Below are 23,656 nucleotides of genomic sequence, written 5' to 3' on the forward strand. Positions count from 1 at the left end.
CTTTCTACAGACTTGTATTTCAGCCAATTAGTGCTGACTCATGAATAGCTCCACGGGGGTGAGCACAATGTTTATCTATATTACACATGAACTAGCACTATCTGGCTTTGAAAAGCTAATAAAATGTACTGAGATAAGAGGCGGCTTTCAAGGGCTTAAAAATTAGCATATGAGCCTACCTAGGTTTAGCCCTCAACAAAGAATACCAAGAGAACAAAGCAAATTTGATGATAAAAGTAAATTGGAAAGTTGTTTAATATTACATGTCCTATCTGAATCATGCAAGTTTCATTTTTACTTGACTGTCCCTTTAATTAGTGGTTATATGCATATCAGTTGCCTAATTGGCTCGCAGGCTGACAATAAATTGCACCTAGGATAAGCAAAACTTTATCTGTATAAAACCTATCTTAAGCACATAGTTAGAAACGAGCAATAATCTGATCAAACATTCTGATGATTGTGAGCATTTTATTATTGCACTGTTATGTCCGACTATGCTGTCCTATTATCAGCATTTGTGTGTGACTTGTTGCTATGGTGGAGACGTGTACACACAGGGATACGGCTGGCAGCCATGGGGAACACAATGAGAAGTCATCACAGAGCAACCACTGCATAACAAACCCTGCAGGCTGCGCCCTCTACTAGTGTGACCAGCCAGATCACTTACCTGGGAGTCATTTCACTGCTGAGAGCTGTCTGACAATAGGCACTAAAATGCCACGTTCCCTTTATGTATGTGTTTATAATCTACTGAAGAAAGAAACCTGAGCCTCAATCTATCCAAAGCAAATATTGTTGCCTGTATCAGTAATACACATTAGTTTTAAACCTCATCCAATTATCATACATTTGTGTATCCTGATGGCAAAGGGAATACAACCTGTTTTTTATTTCAGGGGTATTTAATCTTTGTGCTGTCTAAACACTGAACAAAGTGCTTCACCTCATTATTGTATGTCAGATTTGCATCACATGCTTCTCACAACCAGAGGCCAGTGCTAAATGGAGAGGTCATGCACCCTCCAGAAAACCAGGGGTCACTGTTTTTTAACCAAAAATATTCAGATTTGCTGCCCACCCCTGGCACAAGCCTAATTGGCCTATATGTGCAATTTGTACCTTAAAGGGACATGACACCCAAATGACTTCTTTCATGAGTCAGACAGAGCATAGCATTTATCACATTGTCTGATATGTTCCTCTATTTACAAGGATTGTGTGGCACAAATGACCTCTCTACCTTCACCTGTCTCTCAATATGATGAAGTGCATAGAATAACATAGCATTGCATAGGAAATGGTGAGCAGCTGGAGAGGGTTTTAGTGAATTATGGCTAATATCACCTAAGTGCACAGATTGCCATTAACACAGAAACACAAAGGTTTGTACTTACTGGATCAGGGACATAAAACTTAAAGGGACATGCAACCCAAAATGTTTCTTTCATGATTTAGACCGAGGATACATTTTTAAAAAGTATTCAATTTACTTCTATAATCAAATGTGCGCCGTTCTCATGTTATTCTTTGTTGAAGATATATATAGGTAAGTAGCATGCACATGTCTGCAGCACTATAAGGCAGGAAATAGTGCTCTTGCAAGAGTACAATATTCTTCCTAAACTGCTGCCATATAGTGCTGCGGACACGTGCAGGCTCCTGAGCACACTTTCCTGCTTTTCAATAAAGGTTAGCAAAAGAACAAAGACAATTAGATAATAGAACTAAGTTATAAAGTTGTTTAAAATGGCATGCTTTGTCAGAATCATGAAAAAAAAATGTTGGGCTTAATGTCCCTTTAAAAGTGAAATGTACATTTTAGTTCTGAATAGAAGCATGTGTGCCATGCACGTGTATTAGCAAAAATGCTTCCAGAAAAATAGTCAGTGATGTTTTACTGTGCACAGAGCTTATGTACGTATGCCTCGTGCACCTGCATTGGATCATAGTATATGTTTCATGCACAAAAAAAAGTGTTATTAAAGGGACAGTCTACTCCAGAATTTATATTGTTTAAAAAGATAGAAAACCCCTTTATTACTCATTCCCCAGTTTTGCATAACCAACACTGTTATATTAAAGTGAATGTAAAGTTTCAAGTAGTGCCCGGTTTTTAAAAATACTATGAAAAACAGGGGCACTTTCATTGATCAAACTTTACATTGCACCATATTTGTAGAACTACTTACCTCTTCGTCTTGAAAGCTGCTCCAGCCCTGTCGCAAGCCTCTTCCTGCGTCAGCAATGATGATTCCGGCATCCTCCAATCACGGCTTCCCCCCCTGGGGAAGCATTGCCTAAAGCAAGGCCGTGATTGGAGGAAGGCCGGAATCGTCATTTCTGACATAGGAAGAGGCTTGCAACGGGCGGGGGAAGCGACAAAATCAGCGATCCGACTTTCAAGACGAAGAGGTAAGTATTTCTACAAATATGGTGCAATGTAAAGTTTCATCAATAAAAGTGCAGCGGTTTTTAATAGTACTTTTAAAAACCGGGCACTACTTGATGAAACTTTACATTCACTTTAATACACTTTTTACCTCTGTGATTACTTTATAGCTAAGCCTCTACAGACTGCCCCCTTATCTCAGTTCTTTTGACAGAATTGCATTTTAGCCAATCAGTGCCCTTGCATAAGTAACTCCACGGAGAGAGAGCACAATGTTATCTATATGGCACACATGAACTAGCGCTGTCTAGCTGTGAAAAACTGTCAAATGCATTCAGATAAGAGGTGGCCTTCAAGGGCTTAGAAATTAGCATATGAGCCTAGATAGGTTTAGCGTTCAACTAAGAATATCAAGAGAACAAAGCAAATTTGATAATAAAAGTAAATTATACTTTGAACTATCTGAATCATGAAAGTTTAATTTTGTTCAGACTGTCCCTTTAAGCTTTCTTTAGCACACTGAGCTTAATGTGAGATGAGGTGTGACGTGGGGATTTGTCAGTTTACTAACTTAGTTTGAGTCGGTTCATGAATTGCCACAGACGGTTTGTGTTACAGGAAATGTTCATATTAAAACGCCAGATGTATCGGAAGTCGCTTTTTGTGCAGATTGGTCAGACAGGTGAATTATTTTTGTTTAAACATAAAATTCTACATTTCATTACAGCATTTCATTTTAAAACAAATTTGTATTTTTAACTATTTAAACCCTGCAAAAAGGGTTAAACACTTAGTGAAAGTGCAGCACTTGTGCCAGCCCAGATGAAGACACAGCTGGTGTTCTAATCAGAAGCAGACATACACACGTATGCTCCACTGGCTGTATCCTCAGCTGGTAAAGGATCATGGTATTCCAGAAGTGGTTAACCCTATTGATTGAGTTTAACACAAGGTAAAAGGAGAAATATTTCAAAATTAAATCTTCTAAACTATAAATATATATACATACACTAAAATGCCTCTTTATGTCTAATTATTTATTTTTTACCCATGATGCTCTCTATTTTATTAATCGTGAAAAGTATTGACCTCAACAAGTAAAAGGGAGAATGTTCTGAATGTTTTCTTTTTCTTTCACCTAAGGTGTTTTCTATGACTTGTGATAACAACTTAAAGGGACACTGAACCCAAATTTTTTCTTTTGTGATTCAGATAGAGCATGACATTTTAAGCAACTTTCTAATTTACTCCTATGATCAAATTGTCTTCATTCTCTTGGTATCTTTATTTGAAATGCAAGAATTTAAGTTTAGATGCCAGCCAATTTTTGGTGAACAACCTGGGTTGTCCTTGCTGATTGGTGGATAAATTCATCCACCAATAAAAAAAGTGCTTTCCAGAGGGCTGAACCAAAAAAAAAAGTTTTGATGCCTTCTTTTTCAAATAAAGATAGCAAGAGAATAAAGGAAAAAATGATAATAGGAGTAAATTAGAAAGTTGCTTAAAATTGCATGCTTTATGTGAATCACAAAAGAAAAAAATTGGGTTCAGTGTCCCTTTAAGAGTATTATTGTCCTGTGTTTATAGAGAGATAATGTAAACAGGGCTGCTCTCCCTGCAGGCACAGCCCATTTGAACAGGTATGTTCTTGGGAAAATTGGTTAGTGGCTACAATAAACAAAGGCAGTTGTTTCAAATACAAAAATAGATATAAAGGATTGTTTCCCTATAATTAAATACACTGCAGCTAGTATACCAAGTCATTGGCAACACATTAAAGATAGCGCATGACATTTTAAATAACTTTCCAAATTATTTCTATTATCTCATTTGTTTTGTTCTCTTTGCATCCTTTGTATATAGCTAGGTAGGCTCAGAAGCTGCTAATTGGTGACTGCATATAATGCATTACTGCTCCTTCAACAAAGGATACCAAGAAAACAAAGGAAATTAGGTTATAGAAGTAAATTTAAAAAATGTTTAAAATGGTATGAACTATCTGAATCATGAAAGAAAAAATGTGGGTTTCATGTCCCTTTAAGGTGAAGCACATTTCTTTTTATTATCCCTTTAAGTGAAAAATTCTGAGTGTGTTACAGTGGCAGAGATGTGCAGGAAGGTGCAAAGACCACCAAAAGCTTTTAGGTTATATCCCCAATGTGCTGAGGAGGAGGGGAAAATAGCCACACCCCCAAACACAGGGGGAGGGGTAAAATGAGACCATTCCAATCCATTTGGGATAACAAAAATACTCAGCTCACACTGTTACAATCAAGTAAAATAATGAGATGTATTATTACGATCATCTGAGCATTAGTTATTTCTTTCATGGTTCATCGTACAGTTGTAAGAAACTTTCTAATTTCCTTCTAATATCAAATTTATTTATTTCTCTTGGTAAATTTGATTAAAAAAAGTAAATTTGAAAGTTTTTTTCAAAATTGTATGAAAGAAATATTTGAAAAACCTAAATTATAAATAAAATAATATGAAATTATTAATTGTACATATCATAAGTTAATATTAATGGTTACCTGAACAAACATATTAGGCAGTTATCAGTGACACTGGGTTAATTGGTTGTTAATATTTTACTTTCTCTTTGGTCATTGTTCTGCTTTAGCTAAGGAACAAACAACAGCTAAAAAAAACTGTAAAAACCGTGTTTAAATATGATTTCACTGTGCTGCGTAGAAAGATGATTATTGCTGGTTATTCCTCTTTATTTAAAAAAACCTGAAATATACCTGTATCAGAAAAAAAAGCTTCTAATACAATTTATGGGTGTTCCTATTGAATATGCACATATGCTGCTCATGCTCCATGCACGCTCATTCTCTGTGTATAGTGCCAGTAATGCCTTAATTTGTGTCATAGAAGCGTCCACATCTCATTAGACAACACAAGACTAAAGTGTTTGCTCTAAATCAGGGGTCGCCAACCTTTCGAACCTCAAGGACCACTAAACTCACATTTTTTAATCCCGTGGATTTTTTTAAAAAAAGGTACAAACCTCTATAATGTGTGTATATAAATATATATATATATATACACACACACACACACACACATACTGTACATAACTAGTATAACCATAGCTAAGTTTACATTATATATATATTTACACACACACTGTACATAACTAGTCTAACCATAGCTAAGTTTACATTATGTATATATTTACACACACACACATACTGTACATAACTAGTATAACCATAGCTAAGTTTACATTATGTATATATTTACACATACACAGATACTGTACATAACTAGTATAACCATAGCTAAGTTTACATTATGTATATATTTACACATACACACACTGTACATAACTAGTATAACCATAGCTAAGTTTACATTATGTATATATTTACACATACACACACACACTGTACATAACTAGTATAACCATAGCTAAGTTTACATTATGTATATATTTACACATACACATACTGTACATAACTAGTATAACCATAGCTAAGTTTACATTATGTATATATTTACACATACACACACTGTACATAACTAGTATAACCATAGCTAAGTTTACATTATGTATATATTTACACATACACTGTACATAACTAGTATAACCATAGCTATGTTTACATTATGTATATATACACACACACATACTGTACATAACTAGTATAACCATAGCCAAGTTTACATTATGTATATATTTACATATACACACATACTGTACATAACTAGTATAACCATAGCTAAGTTTACATTATGTATATATTTACACACACACACACACTGTACATAACTAGTATAACCATAGCTAAGTTTACATTATGTATATATTTACACATACACATACACTGTACATAACTAGTATAACCATAGCTAAGTTTACATGATGTATATATTTACACATACACACACACTGTACATAACTAGTATAACCATAGCTAAGTTTACATTATGTATATATTTACACACACACACATACTGTACATAACTAGTATAACCATAGCTAAGTTTACATTATGTATATACTTACACACACACATACTGTACATAACTAGTATAACCATAGCTAAGTTTACATTATGTATATATTTACACACACACACACTGTACATAACTAGTATAACCATAGCTAAGTTTACATTATGTATATATTTACACACACACACACACACTGTACATAACTAGTATAACCATAGCTAAGTTTACTTTATGTATATATTTACACACACACACTATACATAACTAGTATAACCATAGCTAAGTTTACATTATGTATATATTTACACACACACACACACACACTGTACATAACTAGTATAACCATAGCTAAGTTTACATTATGTATATATTTACACACACACTGTACATAACTAGTATAACTATAGCTAAGTTAGCTATTTACACACACACACACACACACACACTGTACATAACTAGCTAACTAGTATAACCATAGCTAAGTTTACATTATGTATATATTTACACACACACACATACTGTACATAACTAGTATAACCATAGCTAAGTTTACATTATGTATATATTTACACATACACAGATACTGTACATAACTAGTATAACCATAGCTAAGTTTACATTATGTATATATTTACACATACACACACTGTACATAACTAGTATAACCATAGCTAAGTTTCCATTATGTATATATTTACACATACACACACACACTGTACATAACTAGTATAACCATAGCTAAGTTTACATTATGTATATATTTACACATACACATACTGTACATAACTAGTATAACCATAGCTAAGTTTACATTATGTATATATTTACACATACACACACTGTACATAACTAGTATAACCATAGCTAAGTTTACATTATGTATATATTTACACATACACTGTACATAACTAGTATAACCATAGCTACGTTTACATTATGTATATATACACACACACATACTGTACATAACTAGTATAACCATAGCCAAGTTTACATTATGTATATATTTACATATACACACATACTGTACATAACTAGTATAACCATAGCTAAGTTTACATTATGTATATATTTACACACACACACACTGTACATAACTAGTATAACCATAGCTAAGTTTACATTATGTATATATTTACACATACACATACACTGTACATAACTAGTATAACCATAGCTAAGTTTACATTATGTATATATTTACACATACACACACACTGTACATAACTAGTATAACCATAGCTAAGTTTACATTATGTATATATTTACACACACACACATACTGTACATAACTAGTATAACCATAGCTAAGTTTACATTATGTATATACTTACACACACACATACTGTACATAACTAGTATAACCATAGCTAAGTTTACATTATGTATATATTTACACACACACACACTGTACATAACTAGTATAACCATAGCTAAGTTTACATTATGTATATATTTACACACACACACACACTGTACATAACTAGTATAACCATAGCTAAGTTTACTTTATGTATATATTTACACACACACACTATACATAACTAGTATAACCATAGCTAAGTTTACATTATGTATATATTTACACACACACACACACACACTGTACATAACTAGTATAACCATAGCTAAGTTTACTTTATGTATATATTTACACACACACTGTACATAACTAGTATAACTATAGCTAAGTTAGCTATTTACACACACACACACACACTGTACATAACTAGCTAACTAGTATAACCATAGCTAAGTTTACATTATGTATATATTTACACATACACTGTACATAACTAGTATAACCATAGCTAAGTTTACATTATGTATATATTTACACATACACACACACACTGTACATAACTAGTATAACCATAGCTAAGTTTACATTATGTATATATTTACACACACACACACATACTGTACATAACTATTATAACCATAGCTACGTTTACATTATGTATATATTTACACACACACACACATACTGTACATAACTAGTATAACCATAGCTAAGTTTACATTATGTATATATTTACACACACACTGTACATAACTAGTATAACCATAGCTAAGTTTACATTATGTATATACTTACACACACACATACTGTACATAACTAGTATAACCATAGCTAAGTTTACATTATGTATATATTTACACACACACACACTGTACATAACTAGTATAACCATAGCTAAGTTTACATTATGTATATATTTACACACACACTGTACATAACTAGTATAACCATAGCTAAGTTTACATTATGTATATATTTACACATACACTGTACATAACTAGTATAACCATAGCTAAGTTTACATTATGTATATACTTACACGCACACATACTGTACATAACTAGTATAACTATAGCTAAGTTTACATTATGTATATATTTACACACACACACTGTACATAACTAGTATAACCATATCTAAGTTTACATTATGCATATATTTACACATACACACACTGTACATAACTAGTATAACCATAGCTAAGTTTACATTATGTATATATTTACACACACATACTGTACATAACTAGTATAACCATAGCTAAGTTTACATTATGTATATATTTACATATACACACACACACTGTACATAACTAGTATAACCATAGCTAAGTTTACATTATGTATATATTTACACATACACACACACTGTACATAACTAGTATAACCATAGCTAAGTTTACATTATGTATATATTTACACATACACACACACTGTACATAACTAGTATAACCATAGCTAAGTTTACATTATGTATATATTTACATATACACACACATACTGTACATAACTAGTATAACCATAGCTAAGTTTACATTATGTATATATTTACACATACACACACACTGTACATAACTAGTATAACCATAGCTAAGTTTACATTATGTATATATTTACACATACACATACACTGTACATAACTAGTATAACCAAAGGCCGTCCCATAGTTAGCGGGATAGGGTCCCTCTTAGAACCATTATCCCAGTGGCTTGACAGCATATTGCAGCCTATGGTGAAAAATTTACCCTCATACATTAAGGACACTAAACATGTCTTAAACATGATGGAAACACAAATATGGGACAAGGAGTACCACTGGATAACAGTAGATGCTGTATCCCTGTACTCCTCGATCCCTCATGAGGAAGGTTTGAGGGCTATTAAATTTTTTCTAAGAAATTACTCGGATTTTTCACTAGATTTTCAAGATTTTGCCCTCAGAGTTACTAGGTATCTTTTAACTCACAATTTTTTCCAGTTTCAGGATGTCTTCTATCTCCAAAGATGTGGAACTGCGATGGGGGCCAAGTTTGCCCCCTCGTATGCCAACCTATTTTTAGGTTGGTGGGAATTTTTCCACATCTTTGGAGATAGAAATATCTATAAAGATAGTATCGCCATGTATGGCAGATACATTGACGATCTCCTTTTTGTATGGAAGGGGGATCCTTCAGACATCTCAACATTCATAGAAACTCTCAATGACAATGATGTGGGCATGAGTTTTACTTTTGAATGTAATTCCACAGTAACCAACTATCTTGATCTCACCCTAAAAGGGGTAATTGGCGAAAAAGTAATCTCCAAAGTATATAAGAAACCCATCAGTGGTAATAAACTATTACACTACAGCAGCTGTCATCCTAGACACACAGCAGCTGCAGTAGCGAAAGGGGAATTCATTCGCCTAAAGAGAAACTGCTCGAATGACGAAGATTTTCGCCAGGAAACAGTTGCCCTTGAACAAAGGTTAAAAATGAGAGGGTACACACAGAAAATAATAACTAGAGCAAAAAAACAAGTTGAATTCAAGATGAGAGACTCCTTCCTCAGAGGAAAAAGTAACAATCAAAAACAGCAAGATAATTTTAAAGGGTTAACATTTGTTACAAACTACAGTGCCCAGTTTCCCGAAATTACCAATATAATAAAAAAGCATTTTCCCATTCTGGCAGCGGATGACAAATTGATCAATGTTGTCAAAAAGGGAGTTAGGTGCAGTTCAAGGAAGTGTCCTACTTTGGGGTCCTTGCTGTCTCCAACTGAACTTAAGTCCCAAACAAAACCTAGTAGTACCTGGTTGACTAGCAGAGGCATGTATAACTGTGGTCACAGAAAATGCAAGCCCTGCGAATATTTAGAAAAAACTAAGTCATTTAAGTCCCAGGTGACAGGAGAGGTCTTTCAGATAAACACCTGTATGAATTGTATGACAGAGAGTGTCATATATATGCTCACATGTCAAAAATGTAAAGTTCAGTATATTGGTCTCACTTCAAGGGACATTAAGACAAGAATAAGGGAGCATATATCCACAATCTCCAGAGGTAAATCCCAAACCCCCCTGGTTAAACACTTCACTGAGAGACACAATGGAGAAATAAACACATTAAGGTGGTGTGCTATAGAGGAAGTAAAAGTCCCTAAAAGGGGAGGTAATTTAGATAAACTCTTAGCAAGAAGGGAGATGTTCTGGATTTTGAGACTCAGAACAAGACTCCCTGAGGGTCTCAATTCCAGGTATGATATTATCAACTATTGGGAATGATCTACCCCTATCATTCAATTCCAAGGGTTACATTACCCCATATACACCATTCATGCACTCATATTCATTATGATTACCCCAACATAGTTGCTAATTTATTTCTCTTTGTATCTCTAACAAAGTGTAGTTACATAAATAGGTTCTCTGACAAGTAGCATACATGTTAGATTAGCTTCTAGAAAAGGGTGAGGAATAGATATTAGGGAAACAATATACACATAACATGTCTGTGGTTTCCCACAGTCAATCGGATCAAGTGTGGAGACAACCCCAAGGAAAGATATTAAGAAGGTTATATAGACTAAATAAGTACAAGTAACATTTCCCACCCACACTAAGAGTGTATAACGGCATGTCTTCTCAAGAAAAGTTGAGCCAATGTAATTCACTATAATTAATATTTTTGTATTCAAGAGGCCAAACAATATCTCTCCTATATCATTAGGGTATTAAGTAGATTTTCTTCAGGAGTTTAAGCTATAGATAGATCTGTTCCAATGTGTTTCATCTGGCATATCCCTTACTATCACACATTATGTATAAAGCACAATTCTCGAATATAAGTACGAGTAGCTAAACAATAACAGATAGAAGTAGTTACTGAAAGAGTGATAGGGTTAAGTACACAGCTGTAGGTGTTTAAGCATTACCTGGGCATTAGAAGGAGGAATAGCGCATAATGTTTTTAACCAATTAGAAAAGATTCAGGTGTTCTTAAAGGCAGGGAACACAGACACACAACAGGCTATGATTACGGCTAACAGCCGAAACGCGTAAGCCCGTGTGCTGCGCTCTTTCCCCATACAAGTGGCTAGGCTGTCACATATTACTATTTTTGAATTTTTAAAAATATTCAATAAATCATCAAATTTTTATGGAGTGTGGTTTTGTCTCTTTTCTTTATATTTACACATACACACACACTGTACATAACTAGTATAACCATAGCTAAGTTTACATTATGTATATATTTACATATACACACACATACTGTACATAACTAGTATAACCATAGCTAAGTTTACATTATGTATATATTTACACATACACACACACTGTACATAACTACTATAACCATAGCTAAGTTTACATTATGTATATATTTACACATTTTTAAGAATTCTTTTTTGGAATTAACTAACTGAATGACAGAACTGAGAGAATACTTCCAAATGACAGATGAAGGGTGAGTGACAACTTTTGAGCTGGAAACAGAGAGGCAGAAAGTGGAAAAAAAAAATTATGTTTAAAGGGACCACAAGTCTTCCAAGTTACCTCCCTAGTTAGGAATTATTCAAAACTATTTATGATCATGGACAGACATTGAAATCATAAATTAAGTTTATATCAGAAAGCTCTCAATATGGATGTGAGCTAACCATGACTGATGTTACCGGCAATCACTATAATACTGGTGGGATATGGCAGATCTGCTGGATGGCAATTACTGGAATTCAGGTGGAATGGCTTTGTGTGTGCGGGGAAATTATTAGAATTAAAAATAATTAATATTTAATAAATAAAAGAAGATGGAGGGGAGAAAGACAAACTATGATGTACTGTAAGTCCATCTGAAGGAATTAGGAAAACTACTACAAAGAGAGCGGTAAAGGGAAGAAAATAAATGAAATATAAGAGAGACATTTTTTAAAAAATATGTTCTTTTTTATATACTTTAATTCCACTATTTCAAGCCAAGACTATACCAACCTCTGCTGGCTTTACAATAGAAGCATCTTCCTCTGAGCAGCGCGCTGTACAGGAAGAGTTAAAAATACAATCTAGCTACGCAAGTTGCGCAGTACTACACAACGTGCGTAGGGAGAATGTAATTTAACTCCTCCTCGTCAGTTTTCACTGATATCCAGCCAGGCACTGTAGGGAGTTGCAGTGCGACGGGGGTCATACCATCAAAATAGATTAATGCCTGCTTGATGGTGTCAAGGACCACCAACATCTTCTCACGGACCACCAATGGTCCACGGACCACTGGTTGGCGACCGCTGCTCTAGATGTGTCCTATTGCTTTATATCTGTACTCACTCTTTTTTTTTTTTTAAATACAATTTTTATTAACCCCCTTAACTTCTGAGCCATCTCTGACCCCTGTGCTGGAGTTTAAATGCTGTAGACTTGTAAGCCCTACTCTAGGTTACTTTTCAGTGAAACACACATATTAAATATTGGGGGGGGGGAGTGGTTTCAGCAGACCCAGCAGATTCAAACAATACCATAAGTTTATGTAGATGTCATGACATGAGAGAGCTACAACAAATTGTAAAAAATGCAGTTATCTTACATTTTTTTTAAAAACTAGGTTGTAAACAAATACATGTTTTTTTTCTTAACCCCTTCAGGACAGGCTCATCCGTCCAAGTTCTGATCATAAACAAAAAAAGGAAAATGAAGCACATAATCGTCACTAAATGTAGCCACCAATCAGCAAGCACTACCCAGGGTTCTAAACCAAAAATGGTCTGGTTCCTAAGTTTACATTCCTGCTTTGACAAATAAAGATACCAACAGAACGAAGAAAGATTTGGGTTTCATATCCCCTTAACTGCCTGGCTGCCATACAGTACAGTAGCCACGCCCAGAGTTTTCTCCTCACTTTCCTCTCCTTTATGTGCCTATACGCTAGTGCTGTAACATGAGGCAATAAGCGGCATGGAGAGGTCTGAAGTTAGGTGCATGTCTCACCAATGCCACTTAGCAAAGTACAAAGCTATCCAGGTAAAATCCAGTTAAGATCTTGTAGCACTGATGGATATTTTTAGAGAATTTATCATAAGCAGCAGACTTTAGAGAATAAGGTCTTAAAGGGACATGAAACCCAAAATTGTACTTTCATGATTCAGACACATATTACAATTTTAAACAATATTCCAATTTACTTCTATTATCTAATTTGCTTTTTAGATATTCTTTGTTGAAGAAATAGCAATGCACATACTGTAGGTGAGCCAATCACACGAAGCATTTATGTGCAGCTACCAATCAGCAGCTACTAAGCCTATCTAGATATGCTTTTAAACAAAGGATACCAAAAGAATGAAGAAAATTAGATAATAGAAGTAAATTGGAAAGTTGTTTAAAATCATAAACTCTTTCTAAATCATGAAATAAAACATATGGGTTTGATGTCCCTTTAAGTAAGAAGTGTAGGAAGCAATTTCTCTGAGCCAAAACATCTCACAGCCTGGGGGGGGGGGGGGGTATATACCACACAATCTGGTGTTACAAATTAAATATATTAAAGTAGGGTGACCATATTGCCGCTTTAAAAAGGGACACATATAAAAAATACATATGTCGCGCTTCTTATACAAAACATTTCTTTAAACAGCCCTGGCATATGTATTTTTCATATGTGTCCCTTTTTAAAGCGGCAATATGGTCACCCTATATTAAAGAGACACTGAACCCAATTTTTTTTCCTGATTCAGATAGAGCATGCAATTTTAAGCAACTTTCTAATTTACTCCTATTATCAATGTTTCTTCAGTCTCTTGCTATCTTTATTTGAAAAAGAAGGCATCTAAGCTAAGGAGCCAGACAATTTTTGGATCAGAACTCCCTGGTTGTTCACCAAAAATGCACCCAGGTTGTTCACCAAAAATGGGCCGGCATCTAAACTTACATTCTTGTTTTTCAAATAAAAATACCAAGAAAATGAAGAAAATAGGAGTAAATTAGAAAGTTGCTTAAAATTGCATGCTCTATCTGAATCACAAAAGAAAAAAATGTGTGTTCAGTGTCTCTTTAGCCAGAACATCTTAATATGGCCAAAATGTTTTAGCCCACACTAATTCATTTACTCTAACTAGACCTGCACCCCTGTTATAAAACTCTAATTTTAGCATTTTCATAAACTTGTTCTCCTTGTGCCATTGTTTAAACATTATATAGAAGCAGTATTTGCAACATTATAAACGGAGTGCTCAATGCACGTGCACGCTCCTGAGCTACCTCAGTATGCTTTCATGTAAAGGAGCTAAGTTTAAACAGATGGTACCAAGTTAACATAATAATAAAGTACACTGCAAATCTGCACCCCACATATAACTCAAGACAGGATGATGTTAACTAATGTGTCCCATTAAGAATATCTTATATAGGTGACATTAGCAGTAAATAATCTCTACATAATGACACAAGAACTCATTACAGAGTTATTTGAAGTTTCAGTGATTCTATGAGCCTGAGCTCTGCTAATCTATATTTTTATCCCTAAAGTAATGCAAATTACTGGCTGAGCAATACAATGTTATCCTAAATCCTAAAATTAGAGCTTAAACGTAGGTGACTGCCCTGTGATACCAACTACTAATCCTCTCAAGTGTCTGTTTATTAGAGATAAAGCTCAAAACTGAAACTTTTATTCTACCACCCCAGCAGATTTCACAACTGTGACCCTGCAACATTATATATGGTGATTAGTCATTAATATTGTTCATTAATCAGCAAAGAATGTAAGCTAAAGATGCATAACAAAATTTCAAGGGGTATGACCCTGGATTGCAAAACAATGCAAATTTTACAAAATTACATTTCCCCCTTTTTTTTAATTACTAACACATACTATGCATATACTGTATATAACAGCTAGATAAATAGATAGATGATAGATAAATAAATAGATAGATAACAGATAAATAGATGATTGATAGATAGATAGATAGATAGATAGATAGATAGATAATGATGATAGATAGAAAGATATACAGATAGATAGATAGATATGCAGATAGATAGATAGATAAATAGATAGATAGATGATAGATAGATATGCAGATAGATAGATAGATATGTAGATAGATAGATAGATAGATAGATAGATAGATAGATAGTTATGTGGCTTTAAGGCATCTTTACTGTTCTGCATTATTGAATATAATTATTGTTACTGTGCTTACCCTGGGATAAAATGTGGTTCTGGTGTCATCAGCGTGGGACTGAGTTTAGGGGGGAATGTAGATGCCATGGCTGGCTTGTCCCCCCCTTGTCTTGCTGGTGTCACGGATGGATGTGTGTGAGGCTCTGTGTGCACTTTGGTTGTTAGGGAACAGCAGGGGACTTGTTTGTAGGAGGAGAATCAGCTCCCAGGCAAAGAGAGGAGGGCGAGGGAACAAACACACAACCCTTGTTACTGGGCACAGAGAACTGCTTGCAACAAGTATGCAAAGGAAACAATGTATCCAAAGAGATGCAACAGCTCAAGTATGAATTGCACAGGTGTGTACTGACACGGCTGTAATAAACCTGTAATGCAGACCTGAGCCATGTAATATACAGAAGCTATAGTGACAGACCTGAGCCATGTAATATACAGAAGCTATAGTGACAGACAGACCTGAGCCATGTAATATACAGAAGCTATAGTGACAGACAGACCTGAGCCATGTAATATACAGAAGCTATAGTGACAGACAGACATGAGCCATGTAATATACAGAAGCTATAGTGACAGACAGACATGAGCCATGTAATATACAGAAGCTATAGTGACAGACAGACCTGAGCCATGTAATATACAGAAGCTATAGTGACAGACCTGAGCCATGTAATATACAGAAGCTATAGTGACAGACAGACCTGAGCCATGTAATATACAGAAGCTATAGTGACAGACAGACCTGAGCCATGTAATATACAGAAGCTATAGTGACAGACAGACATGAGCCATGTAATATACAGAAGCTATAGTGACAGACAGACATGAGCCATGTAATATACAGAAGCTATAGTGACAGACAGACATGAGCCATGTAATATACAGAAACTATAGTGACAGACAGACATGAGCCATGTAATATACAGAAGCTATAGTGACAGACATGAGCCATGTAATATACAGAAGCTATAGTGACAGACAGACCTGAGCCATGTAATATACAGAAGCTATAGTGACAGACAGACCTGAGCCATGTAATATACAGAAGCTATAGTGCCAGACAGACCTGAGCCATGTAATATACAGAAGCTATAGTGCCAGACAGACCTGAGTCATGTAATATACAGATGCTATAGTGCCAGACAGACCTGAGCCATGTAATATACAGAAGCTATAGTGACAGACAGACCTGAGCCATGTAATATACAGAAGCTATAGTGACAGACAGACCTGAGCCATGTAATATACAGAAGCTATAGTGCCAGACAGACCTGAGCCATGTAATATACAGAAGCTATAGTGCCAGACAGACCTGAGCCATGTAATATACAGAAGCTATAGTGCCAGACAGACCTGAGGCATGTAATATACAGAAGCTATAGTGACAGACAGACCTGAGCCATGTAATATACAGAAGCTATAGTGACAGACAGACATGAGCCATGTAATATACAGAAGCTATAGTGCCAGACAGACATGAGCCATGTAATATACAGAAGCTATAGTGACAGACAGACCTGAGCCATGTAATATACAGAAGCTATAGTGACAGACAGACCTGAGCCATGTAATATACAGAAGCTATAGTGACAGACAGACATGAGCCATGTAATATACAGAAGCTATAGTGACAGACAGACATGAGCCATGTAATATACAGAAGCTATAGTGACAGACAGACATGAGCCATGTAATATACAGAAGCTATAGTGACAGACCTGAGCCATGTAATATACAGAAGCTATAGTGCCAGACAGACATGAGCCATGTAATATACAGAAGCTATAGTGACAGACCTAAGCCATGTAATATACAGAAGCTATAGTGACAGACCTGAGCCATGTAATATACAGAAGCTATAGTGACAGACCTGAGCCATGTAATATACAGAAGCTATAGTGCCAGACAGACCTGAGCCATGTAATATACAGAAGCTATAGTGACAGACAGACATGAGCCATGTAATATACAGAAGCTATAGTGACAGACAGACATGAGCCATGTAATATACAGAAGCTATAGTGCCAGACAGACCTGAGCCATGTAATATACAGAAGCTATAGTGCCAGACAGACCTGAGCCATGTAATATACAGAAGCTATAGTGACAGACAGACCTGAGCCATGTAATATACAGAAGCTATAGTGACAGACAGACATGAGCCATGTAATATACAGAAGCTATAGTGACAGACAGACATGAGCCATGTAATATACAGAAGCTATAGTGACAGACAGACATGAGCCATGTAATATACAGAAGCTATAGTGCCAGACAGACCTGAGCCATGTAATATACAGAAGCTATAGTGCCAGACAGACCTGAGCCATGTAATATACAGAAGCTGTAGTGCCAGACAGACCTGAGCCATGTAATATACAGAAGCTATAGTGACAGACATGAGCCATGTAATATACAGAAGCTATAGTGCCAGACAGACCTGAGCCATGTAATATACAGAAGCTATAGTGCCAGACAGACCTGAGCCATGTAATATACAGAAGCTGTAGTGCCAGACAGACCTGAGCCATGTAATATACAGAAGCTATAGTGCCAGACAGACCTGAGCCATGTAATATACAGAAGCTATATTGACAGACAGACATGAGCCATGTAATATACAGAAGCTATAGTGACAGACAGACATGAGCCATGTAATATACAGAAGCTATAGTGCCAGACAGACCTGAGCCATGTAATATACAGAAGCTATAGTGACAGACAGACCTGAGCCATGTAATATACAGAAGCTATAGTGACAGACAGACATGAGCCATGTAATATACAGAAGCTAAAGTGACAGACAGACATGAGCCACGTAATATACAGAAGCTACAGTGACAGACAGACCTGAGCCATGTAATATACAGAAGCTATAGTGACAGACAGACCTGAGTCATGTAATATACAGATGCTATAGTGCCAGACAGACCTGAGCCATGTAATATACAGAAGCTATAGTGACAGACAGACCTGAGCCATGTAATATACAGAAGCTATAGTGACAGACAGACCTGAGCCATGTAATATACAGAAGCTATAGTGACAGACAGACCTCAGCCATGTAATATACAGAAGCTATAGTGCCAGACAGACCTGAGCCATGTAATATACAGAAGCTATAGTGACAGACAGACATGAGCCATGTAATATACAGAAGCTATAGTGACAGACAGACCTGAGCCATGTAATACAGAAGCTATAGTGACAGACAGACATGAGCCATGTAATATACAGAAGCTATAGTGACAGACAGACATGAGCCATGTAATATACAGAAGCTATAGTGCCAGGCAGACCTGAGCCATGTAATATACAGAAGCTATAGTGACAGACATACCTGAGCCATGTAATATACAGAAGCTATAGTGACAGACAGACCTGAGCCATGTAATATACAGAAGCTATAGTGACAGACAGACATGAGCCATGTGATATACAGAAGCTACAGTGACAGACAGACATGAGCCATGTAATATACAGAAGCTATAGTGCCAGACCTGAGCCATGTAATATACAGAAGCTATAGTGACAGACAGACCTGAGCCATGTAATATACAGAAGCTATAGTGACAGACAGACCTGAGCCATGTAATATACAGAATCTATAGTGACAGACAGACCTGAGCCATGTAATATACAGAAGCTATAGTGACAGACAGACCTGAGCCATGTAATATACAGAATCTATAGTGACAGACAGACCTGAGCCATGTAATATACAGAAGCTATAGTGACAGACAGACCTGAGCCATGTAATATACAGAAGCTATAGTGACAGACAGACCTGAGCCATGTAATATACAGAAGCTATAGTGACAGATAGACCTGAGCCATGTAATATACAGAAGCTGTAGTGCCAGACAGACCTGAGCCATGTAATATACAGAATCTATAGTGACAGACAGACATGAGCCATGTAATATACAGAAGCTATAGTGCCAGACAGACCTGAGCCATGTAATATACAGAAGCTATAGCGCCAGACAGACCTGAGCCATGTAATATACAGAAGCTATAGTGACAGACAGACCTGAGCCATGTAATATACAGAAGCTATAGTGCCAGACAGACCTGAGCCATGTAATATACAGAATCTATAGTGACAGACAGACCTGAGCCATGTAATATACAGAAGCTATAGTGACAGACAGACCTGAGCCATGTAATATACAGAAGCTATAGTGACAGACAGACCTGAGCCATGTAATATACAGAAGCTATAGTGACAGACAGACATGAGCCATGTAATATACAGAAGCTATAGTGACAGACAGACATGAGCCATGTAATATACAGAAGCTATAGTGACAGACAGACATGAGCCATGTAATATACAGAAGCTATAGTGACAGACAGACATGAGCCATATAATATACAGAAGCTATAGTGCCAGACAGACATGAGCCATGTAATATACAGAAGCTATAGTGCCAGACAGACCTGAGCCATGTAATATACAGAAGCTATAGTGACAGACCTGAGCCATGTAATATACAGAAGCTATAGTGACAGACAGACCTGAGCCATGTAATATACAGAAGCTATAGTGCCAGACAGACATGAGCCATGTAATATACAGAAGCTATAGTGACAGACAGACCTCAGCCATGTAATATACAGAAGCTATAGTGACAGACAGACATGAGCCATGTAATATACAGAAGCTATAGTGACAGACAGACATGAGCCATGTAATATACAGAAGCTATAGTGACAGACAGACATGAGCCATGTAATATACAGAAGCTTTAGTGACAGACAGACATGAGCCATGTAATATACAGAAGCTATAGTGCCAGACAGACCTGAGCCATGTAATATACAGAAGCTATAGTGCCAGACAGACCTGAGCCATGTAATATACAGAAGCTATAGTGACAGACAGACCTGAGCCATGTAATATACAGAAGCTATAGTGACAGACAGACCTGAGCCATGTAATATACAGAAGCTATAGTGCCAGACAGACATGAGCCATGTAATATACAGAAGCTATAGTGACAGACAGACATGAGCCATGTAATATACAGAAGCTATAGTGACAGACAGACCTCAGCCATGTAATATACAGAAGCTATAGTGCCAGACAGACCTGAGCCATGTAATATACAGAAGCTATAGTGCCAGACAGACCTGAGCCATGTAATATACAGAAGCTATAGTGCCAGACAGACATGAGCCATGTAATATACAGAAGCTATAGTGCCAGACAGACCTGAGCCATGTAATATACAGAAGCTATAGTGCCAGACAGACATGAGCCATGTAATATACAGAAGCTATAGTGCCAGACAGACCTGAGCCATGTAATATACAGAAGCTATAGTGACAGACAGACCTGAGCCATGTAATATACAGAAGCTATAGTGACAGACAGACCTGAGCCATGTAATATACACAAGCTATAGTGACAGACAGACCTGAGCCATGTAATATACAGAAGCTATAGTGACAGACCTGAGCCATGTAATATACAGAAGCTATTGTGACAGACAGACCTGAGCCATGTAATATACAGAAGCTATAGTGACAGACAGACATGAGCCATGTGATATACAGAAGCTATAGTGCCAGACAGACATGAGCCATGTAATATACAGAAGCTATAGTGACAGACAGACCTGAGCCATGTAATATACAGAAGCTATAGTGACAGACAGACATGAGCCATGTAATATACAGAAGCTATAGTGACAGACAGACATGAGCCATGTAATATACAGAAGCTATAGTGACAGACAGACCTGAGCCATGTAATATACAGAAGCTATAGTGACAGACAGACCTGAGCCATGTAATATACAGAAGCTATAGTGACAGACCGGAGCCATGTAATATACAGAAGCTATAGTGACAGACAGACATGAGCCATGTAATATACAGAAGCTATAGTGACAGACAGACCTGATCCATGTAATATACAGAAGCTATAGTGACAGACCTGAGCCATGTAATATACAGAAGCTGTAGTGCCAGACAGACCTGAGCCATGTAATATACAGAAGCTATAGTGACAGACAGACATGAGCCCTGTAATATACAGAAGCTATAGTGACAGACAGACATGAGCCATATAATATACAGAAGCTATAGTGACAGACAGACCTGAGCCATGTGATATACAGAAGCTATAGTGACAGACAGACATGAGCCATATAATATACAGAAGCTATAGTGACAGACAGACCTGAGCCATGTAATATACAGAAGCTATAGTGACAGACCTGAGCCATGTAATATACAGAAGCTATAGTGACAGACCTGAGCCATGTAATATACAGAAGCTATAGTGACAGACAGACCTGAGCCATGTAATATACAGAAGCTATAGTGACAGACAGACATGAGCCATGTAATATACAGAAGCTATAGTGCCAGACAGACCTGAGCCATGTAATATACAGAAGCTATAGTGCCAGACAGACCTGAGCCATGTAATATACAGAAGCTATAGTGCCAGACAGACCTGAGCCATGTAATATACAGAAGCTATAGTGACAGACAGACCTCAGCCATGTAATATACAGAAACTATAGTGCCAGACAGACCTGAGCCATGTAATATACAGAAGCTATAGTGACAGACAGACATGAGCCATGTAATATACAGAACCTATAGTGACAGACAGACATGAGCCATGTAATATACAGAAGCTATAGTGACAGACAGACATGAGCCATGTAATATACAGAAGCTATAGTGACAGACAGACCTGAGCCATGTAATATACAGAAGCTATAGTGACAGACAGACATGAGCCATGTAATATACAGAAGCTATAGTGACAGACAGACCTGAGCCATGTAATACAGAAGCTATAGTGACAGACAGACATGAGCCATGTAATATACAGAAGCTATAGTGACAGACAGACATGAGCCATGTAATATACAGAAGCTATAGTGCCAGGCAGACCTGAGCCATGTAATATACAGAAGCTATAGTGACAGACAGACCTGAGCCATGTAATATACAGAAGCTATAGTGACAGACAGACCTCAGCCATGTAATATACAGAAGCTATAGTGACAGACAGACCTGAGCCATGTAATATACAGAAGCTATAGTGACAGACAGACCTGAGCCATGTAATATACAGAAGCTATAGTGACAGACCTGAGCCATGTAATATACAGAAGCTATAGTGACAGACAGACATGAGCCATGTAATATACAGAAGCTATAGTGACAGACAGACCTGAGCCATGGTAATATACAGAAGCTATAGTGACAGACGACCTGAGCCATGTAATATACAGAAGCTATAGTGACAGACAGACCTGAGCAATGTAATATACAGAAGCTATAGTGACAGACCTGAGCCATGAGCCATGTATATACAGAAGCTATAGTGACAGACAGACCTGAGCCATGTAATATACAGAAGCTATAGTGACAGACAGACCTGAGCCATGTAATATACAGAAGCTATAGTGACAGACAGACCTGAGCCATGTAATACAGAAGCTATAGTGACAGACAGACATGAGCCATGTAATATACAGAAGCTATAGTGACAGACAGACATGAGCCATGTAATATACAGGAAGCTATAGTGCCAGCAGACCTGAGCCATGTAATATACAGAAGCTATAGTGACAGAGACCTGAGCCATGTAATATACAGAAGCTATAGTGCCAGACAGACTGAGTCATGTAATATACAGAAGCTGTAGTGCCAGACAGACCTGAGCCATGTAATATACAGAAGCTATAGTGCCAGACAGACATGAGCATGTAATATACAGAAGCTATAGTGCCAGACAGACCTGAGCCATGTAATATACAGAAGCTGTAGTGACAGACAGACCTGAGCCATGTAATATACAGAA

General features: G+C 36.6%; 2 protein-coding genes across 4 annotated transcripts in view; one reads left to right on the forward strand and one right to left on the reverse strand.

Moving 5' to 3' along the window:
- Positions 1–16,006, reverse strand: part of FAM166B (family with sequence similarity 166 member B) — a 32,579-nt gene extending 16,573 nt beyond the window's left edge. Inside the window, exon 1 of the mRNA XM_053701031.1 lies at positions 15,845–16,006. Within this exon, the coding sequence (XP_053557006.1) occupies positions 15,845–15,912 (68 nt within the window). The 5' untranslated portion in view covers positions 15,913–16,006. The remainder of the gene's footprint in view (positions 1–15,844) is intronic.
- The window catches only part of LOC128648398 (uncharacterized), a 184,536-nt gene continuing 163,855 nt past the window's right edge, over positions 2,976–23,656 (forward strand). For 2 of the 3 annotated variants that reach the window (XM_053701026.1, XM_053701027.1), the window contains exon 1: positions 2,976–3,077. In XM_053701026.1, the coding sequence (XP_053557001.1) occupies positions 2,984–3,077 (94 nt within the window). In that variant the 5' untranslated portion in view covers positions 2,976–2,983. The remainder of the gene's footprint in view (positions 3,078–23,656) is intronic. The other variant, XM_053701028.1, reaches the window with a different exon arrangement.

The sequence above is a fragment of the Bombina bombina genome, chromosome 2, assembly GCF_027579735.1.
Source record: "Bombina bombina isolate aBomBom1 chromosome 2, aBomBom1.pri, whole genome shotgun sequence".
In the NCBI taxonomy this organism is placed as follows: domain Eukaryota; kingdom Metazoa; phylum Chordata; class Amphibia; order Anura; family Bombinatoridae; genus Bombina; species Bombina bombina.